The sequence below is a fragment of the Amblyomma mixtum genome, chromosome 1 (assembly GCF_055824585.1).
Source record: "Amblyomma mixtum isolate Tamu chromosome 1, ASM5582458v1, whole genome shotgun sequence".
NCBI lineage: Eukaryota > Metazoa > Arthropoda > Arachnida > Ixodida > Ixodidae > Amblyomma > Amblyomma mixtum.
In genome coordinates, this window is record NC_143012.1 from 57,064,242 (window position 1) to 57,070,774 (window position 6,533).

At 44.4% G+C, this 6,533-nt stretch overlaps 2 protein-coding genes across 2 annotated transcripts; both read right to left on the reverse strand.

Annotated features, from left to right (window-relative positions):
• Positions 1-908: 908 nt before the first annotated feature.
• On the reverse strand, positions 909-4,281 carry LOC149366361 (uncharacterized). The gene is made up of 4 exons (XM_089570497.1): positions 4,222-4,281; positions 3,133-3,317; positions 1,747-1,895; positions 909-1,682 (listed from the first exon to the last, which is right to left on the reverse strand). The coding sequence occupies exons 1-4, from the start codon at positions 4,279-4,281 to the stop codon at positions 1,513-1,515; spliced, it is 564 nt and encodes a 187-aa protein (XP_089426623.1). The 3' UTR covers positions 909-1,512.
• A 795-nt stretch (positions 4,282-5,076) lies between these two features.
• On the reverse strand, positions 5,077-6,251 carry LOC149366362 (uncharacterized). The gene is made up of 3 exons (XM_089570508.1): positions 6,129-6,251; positions 5,667-5,817; positions 5,077-5,500 (listed from the first exon to the last, which is right to left on the reverse strand). The coding sequence occupies exons 1-3, from the start codon at positions 6,172-6,174 to the stop codon at positions 5,077-5,079; spliced, it is 621 nt and encodes a 206-aa protein (XP_089426634.1). The 5' UTR covers positions 6,175-6,251.
• Between the last annotated feature and the right edge of the window lie 282 nt (positions 6,252-6,533).

The following is a 6,533-nucleotide window of genomic DNA, read 5'->3' on the forward strand; positions in this document are numbered from 1 at the left end:
ACCTAGCAAAGGGGATCAAGAATAAAAGCCTGAAATAATCAACTGCCTGCAGACACCTGCACTCAACATATCACAATTGTCCCTGCTGCCAACCTAACTGAAAGTTCATAGTTTGCCATGTCTGTGGTACTACCATTTTAGAGCTTCGATGCCCAATGGCTCATGTGGGCAACTCCTTTTGCGAACCCTTGTGCTCAGCACTGTAACAAGCAAGGTTGCTTCACCACGCTATCATTTAAAAAGAAAACATCATCATCATCAGCCTGAATATGTCCACTGCAGGGCAAAGGCCTCTCCCATGTCAGTCCAATAACCCTGTCTTTTGCCAGTTGCGGCCACCCTATCTCCACAAGCTTCTTGACCTCATCTGCCCACATAACTCTCTGCCACCCCCTGCTACGCTTGCCTTGTCTTGGAATCCACTTCGTTATCCTTCAGGACCAGTGGTTATCCTGCCTTTGCATTACGTGCCCAGCCCAAGCTCATTTCTTCCTCTTTATTTCGACTAGGATGTCATCAACCCGCGTTTGTTCCCTCACCACTCCGCCCGCTTCCGAAACATCTATCATTTTTCTTTCCGTAGCTCGCTGCGCTATCCTTAACTTAAGCTGAACCCTCTTTGTTAGCCTCCACGTTTCTGCCCCATAGGTGAGTACCAGTAAGATACAGCTGTTGTATACTTTTCTCTTGGGGGATACACGTAAATTTCCATCCATGATCTGAGAGAACCTGCCATATGCGCTCCACCCCATTCTTATTCTTCTAATTATTTCCCTCTCATGATCCGGATCTGCGGTCACTACCTGCCCTAGACAGGCATATTTTCTTACTACTTCCAGCACCTCGCTACCAATTGCGAACTGCTGTTCCCTTGCTAGACAGTCAGACATTACTTTGGTTTTCTGCATGTTAATTTTTAGCCCCACCGTTCTGCTCTGCCTGTCTAACTCATTGATCATGCTTTGCAGTTCATGTCCTGAGTGACTTAGCAAGGAGATGTCATCGGCGAATAGCAGATTACTTAGGTGTTCTCCATTAACTCTTATCCCCAACTGTTCCCATTTCAGGCCCCGGAATACCCCCTGTAAACAGGCGGTTAATATCATTGGCGAGATCATGTCTCCCTGCCAGACACCTTTCCTGATTGGAATTTTTTTGCTGACTTTATGGAGGACTATGGTAGCTGCGCAATTGTTATAAATATCTTCCAATATTTTCACATGACACTCTTCTACACCTTGACTGTGCAATGACTGCTGAGGTTTCCACTGAGTCAAATGCTTTCTCGTAATCAATGAAGGCTATATATAGGGGTCGGTTATATTCTGCGCATTTCTCCATCACCTGACTGATAGTGTGAATATGGTCTACTGTCGAGTATCCTTTATGATAGCCTGCCTGATCATTTGGTTGATTGAAGTCTAAAGTTGTCCTGGCTGTATTAGTGATTACCTTAGTAAAAGAAAAAGTAGAAATAAAACACGGAAGCCAAATTATCGTGTCTACACTTTTTTAAAGTAATGAGCTAAATCTCGTCTTCCTGTTCCTCACAACCTCATCCTTTGACACCGTGGGATACTGGCTACTCAGTGGTGGTGGTGCCTCTGCACAGAGGACGCTCCTTGTGGATGATGTCTTCTTCACCTCAGCCATGACCATGTTCAGCAGTCTGTCGACGTATCCTGTGAAAGCATTTGAGATGGCACTGATACTTAGACCACAAAAAAAAAAAAACACTAAGCATACCATGGGTGGGCTGCTCCTTCACAGGACGAGCTGTCGCTTTGCCTGCTGTGGCCTTTGGGAACCTGAGGCTCCACCTCTCTCTACCATCCTGAGTGACAGCCTGGCCTCTTCCACCATTTTCATTGTAGTGGAGTGCTGCTAGTTGGGTTCTGTAAGAGTCATGCATGGCCGATGCAATTACAAATGATGACTGTCATTTTGCACGAGCCACCGCAAACCGACAGACATCACAATGAGCACATTAAAATTTTAAACACTTCAAATGCCCCAGAGAAATGCAGGAGAGTAGACAGGACAGTGCTGGCTAGTAACAGGCAGTTTAGTTTAGAAACAGGGCAATACACACAATGCAAAGGACATTATATAGCAAAGTAATATTGTAAAACACGAGCGCAAATCGCGGACAAGTATTCATAAGACATCACATAGTGAGCAAGGTTGCATCATGTTAAATGCAGAGGCACATTTCCACCGCTAACCGCAGCAGCAAGAATGCGGGCAACACATTAGTTTAGGCGATGCTTCTGTTCTATTTGAGTATGGAGACCAGAAAATCTCAGAAATAGTGAAGGCCTCCTATACTGCTAAACACACAAGCAGATTATCTTGTAGACGTAGTGCTACAAAAACGAAGGACAGTGAAAAATAGACGACACGAACGCTGTGCTTCATTTCTGTTGTGCTACATCTGCAAGATGTATGTTAACCAACCAGCCCAACGTGCCGTACTGTTGTACAACAAGCAGATGCATTAACCAGATTTCCATGTCATCAGCAAACAAAGTGCTTTTTTTATCTTGGGCGATAACCTTTCTTGTTAGTGATTAGTACATTTTCACATGTATTTTTCTTTGTCAGGTTAGCCTGCCTATAGTGCATATGTTCCCATGTTCCTTTAAAGCATATATTCCCATAGTACATAACATGTGCCCGTTACTAGTCAGGACTGCCACATCCTGTTCTCTTGTACCCATCTGCTGCGTAGTAACTTTTAGAATGAAAGCATACCAACCTGCCCAGCTCTTGAATTTACTTTAAGTCGTATGTAAAGCAGGAAGGCATGTGCCACAAATTTGCAATGTTCAAGTTTATGTGCACTGCTGGAAGTGTGTGTGTACCACATGAGATAAAAATAAAACAGAAGCTGTGGTCTGCATCCACTCTGCATATATTGTTTGCCAATGAGCTCACTGAAACTGGCATGTGCCACCATGCAAAAATGCAACGGCGACCTGGTTGCCTGCTGGACTTTCCAGGTTTTAATCTCTGTGTGTTGACCGCAGACATGGGACAAGGATAGAAGGGATTTGTGATAGTCTATGTGGAAATAAAATCGTGGAAATTTGACTCTCCCCAGTGTGGGATAAAGAAAAGAACATGCTTTACCTTGCCTTCATACCAAAGTATGAGTATTGACAGAATTTCGGGGCAAAGTGGAGCAGCAGCCCATGAAATGTTTCCAGCCCATACGTCTGGTGCCTTGTAGATAACTTCGGCATATCAGCCAGTAGAAGCTTGGAGGTTGCAATGGCCTTGAGTTTTATGAATGCCTTGGATTCTGAAAGGGCATCGAAGCATGTTAAGAAAAGAGAAGATACAAAAAACAGGCGTCACCTGGAAAAATAATCTGCAATTGCTGCCACCATAAAACCCAAACAAGAACAGATAGTTGTGTTGTCAAACAACCAAAGCACAAAAGGCAAAGGCTACAGAAAGTTATGTCATGCGTTTTAGAAGCAATCTTGCCATTCCGTCTTTCTTTACACAGCAAATTTGTTCGATACAATTAGACTTGAAGAGCACAAACAGGGGAATGCCTGAATAGGATGGAAAATTTTGCAGCAAATGTAGCTTATTCTTCACACCATCTTTTTTTTTTCTGTGCTGAGCTGCTGGCTGAAATTTTTTCACTGACTTGTTCATATTGTGCCCAGGGGCACATACCGCATGAAAAGCATGAGCTATGCAAAAAAAAAAGTACACTTTCAATGCTCATTCACAAGGCACATCAAGTTTATTAAGCTAATATTGGTGAAAACACAGACAAAATTATTGCAGGAGGGCTCTTTTGCTTCACCTCTGCTAAATGCAAGATGCGCTAGATGACTACAAGAACAGCCTCTTGAACTGTATTCCTATTAGTATATTATTGCACATTGCGACAACAGCAAACATTGAGTGTACTGGGCACAACATAAGCACAGTGTTAAGAGCCATTGCTTATCGTGGCACGTCCAACTTTGTTGTTGCCTTTACGTTGTTGCTTCAGTCAAATTGCATTAGCATTAAAACTGCAGCTATGAAAGGGATTACTTATTATAAATAATTAATCATATGCACATGATGCAGTAATGAAAAATAAAAGAAGAAATTTTGGTATGGCACTGTCCTGGATGTACAGCAGCGCTTTTGAAATTGCAACATGGCAAGAACATTGCATTGTTAGTCATCTCCTTCCAGCAGTATGCGACGTACCTTCACTGAGCCATTGCCGAGGTTCAACTTCGTCATGCAGGCATACAGGGAAGAGGGCATTCTCGTGGAAGTGTACGTTTCTAATGTGGTTTAGAACTGACGTCCACTTGGGCACGATCAGTTCTTTGCACCCGTCGCTTGACGCTGCTGCCCAATACAAGTGGTTTTCTATCGCTTTCGCCCAAACCCCAAGTTCATGGCAATCACTCAGCTTTGCGGCAGCAGTTATCTTCCTTGCAACACCTGGAAGCAAATTTTACAATAAAAGTGAATGCACAGTCTACAAAATGTAAGGATGTACTTCAATCAAGAATTCGTTGCAGTACCTTTTGCCACATGCCACACATCAAACTCGTGGCTGATGTTTGCATTTTGCTTCCTCATAAAGGCTTTAATTTGTGAGTGCCGATCAGTAATAAGCACCTCAGTGCACAACCCATGGTCTTCCAGGAATTTGAGGCACCGCTTTAGCCCTTCCAACTCCATATGGCAGCTACCACCAACCTCATTCGACTGCAAGACAGATAGTACAAATTTATGCTGCACTACACCATGAAGCATGCACCCATTGAGTAACATGAAATATATACCGCTACTGTACAACTAGCTTACGAAATATAAGCAGGTATTGCCAAGTCCTCAGACCATGCGGGAAGTTTAGGACAAACCTGGACAAGTTCGAAATGCAGAATTTTGTTCTTCTCCACGTCGAGCAGGGAGTACGTCCCAAATTTTGCGCTGTAACCAGGCGAGTCAGCCCGCCCATCTCCAGCAAGCCTCAGTCCTCTACATGAGGCATCCTCAAATAACTGCTCTTGTTCTTTTTTCCAAACCTGTAATAAATTTTGCACAGCACTAAGCATCTGCAATGAATGCCTGAATGAAAGAACAACTTACGGCACCAATGGCAGGCCAGAGGTAATCATGCTGGATTCTAAAGAATGCTCGCTGCTTCACTGTCTGGATGCCAATTGAAGCCAGCATTCGCAACGTAGCAGTGGGGTTGTTCCCAGAGAACAAAATGGCTGCTAACAGCTGGACATTCAGCACAGGCTGCTGCCTGATAACATCCTGGTTTTTCCAGGAGAATATGTGGCCTGCTGGACATTCTGCGCAGACTTCAAGCAGCGTCCCTGTACACTTCATTATGAAAGTGCACGGTGCCAGGCAGGTGAAGCAGGTTTGAAAAAGCTGTTTCAGCCACTTCACCTCCACTAAAAACACGCTCCCTTCTGCAGGCTGAGTGGGCTCGTTTACAGTACTAGTGGGGTCGTCATGACTGGAACAAATGGAACAAATTTTCTGGTGAATAGCAGAACATAAACAGAAAAGCCGGTACCAGCTCACTCATAAATTTCTCGTGCAGTGTAACAAAATATAGCAAATGCTGACATGGGGTGATGCAAACACAGTGCCAGATTAGCAGTAACATACTGCACACATACCTGAACTCAGTCAACGGACTGTAGTCTTCATCCTCATCAACTGCCAGCTCGCTGTCGCTGTTGCTGCAGCTGTCGTCACTGTGCACACATGCCTCTGTACCCATGCCAACTTGCACAGCAGCATCCATCATGCAACCACCAACCTGGATACCTGAAACACGCATTTTTTTATGGTCTGTACTTTCATGGCAATTTTCAAACCTGATAAACTTGGTTCATTTCGGATGAGCTACATAACACCCACAGCTGACTGATGCTTCTTTTCTGGTTAATCTTTACAATATCTCAATGAGATACTGTATCTGTGAGATATACTAATATACAATATTGGTGGGAATTAACAAATTAGGTTATTATGCAATCACACTGCACCACAGGCTGCATCCAGTTTACTGCAAGAAATCGTGGGAGAGCAGTGGAGGGGAAAGTATAAAAATTTGTTTTGAAACTAAAGGAACTTACCGACAGATGTCATCTGAGGTCTTGCTTGCAGCGACTTCGACACCATACTTCTAGCCCATACTGTCTGCGAACCTTGGCACGCTGTTGATGGCTTCACTGCCACTTGAACGCACTTGTCTGCTATCTTAGCTGTTTCGATGTCTGGAGGTGGTAGGTCTGAGGGCGGCAAGCCTGCCGATGGCAACTCTGACTCTGGAAAGACCGCAGGCAGCAAGGCTGGAGGTGGCGAGGGTACATGTTCTAGCAAGCTTGATGTTGGTAAGTCCGGTGAAGACAACACTGGTGGTGGCAGGACTGGCGATAGAAAGGCTAGAGGAGACAAGTCTGCAGGTGCGAAGTGTGCAGGTGACGAGTCTAGAGGGAGTAAGTCTGGTGATGGCAAGACCGGTGTTAAAAAGGCAGAAG

Excerpts from the sequence above, each read along its gene's own strand:
- LOC149366361 (XM_089570497.1), bottom strand. The coding sequence starts at position 4,281 with ATGCCCTCTTCCCTGTATGCCTGCATGACGAAGTTGAACCTCGGCAAT. Across the intron at positions 1,896-3,132 it reads TACTTTGGTATGAAGGCAAG|AACCCAACTAGCAGCACTCC; the intron begins GTAAAGCATGTT and ends TGACTCTTACAG. Across the intron at positions 1,683-1,746 it reads GAAGGAGCAGCCCACCCATG|GATACGTCGACAGACTGCTG; the intron begins GTATGCTTAGTG and ends ATGCTTTCACAG.
- LOC149366362 (XM_089570508.1), bottom strand. The coding sequence starts at position 6,174 with ATGGTGTCGAAGTCGCTGCAAGCAAGACCTCAGATGACATCTGTCG. Across the intron at positions 5,818-6,128 it reads ACCTCAGATGACATCTGTCG|GTATCCAGGTTGGTGGTTGC; the intron begins GTAAGTTCCTTT and ends TGCGTGTTTCAG. Across the intron at positions 5,501-5,666 it reads AGTCCGTTGACTGAGTTCAG|TCATGACGACCCCACTAGTA; the intron begins GTATGTGTGCAG and ends CATTTGTTCCAG.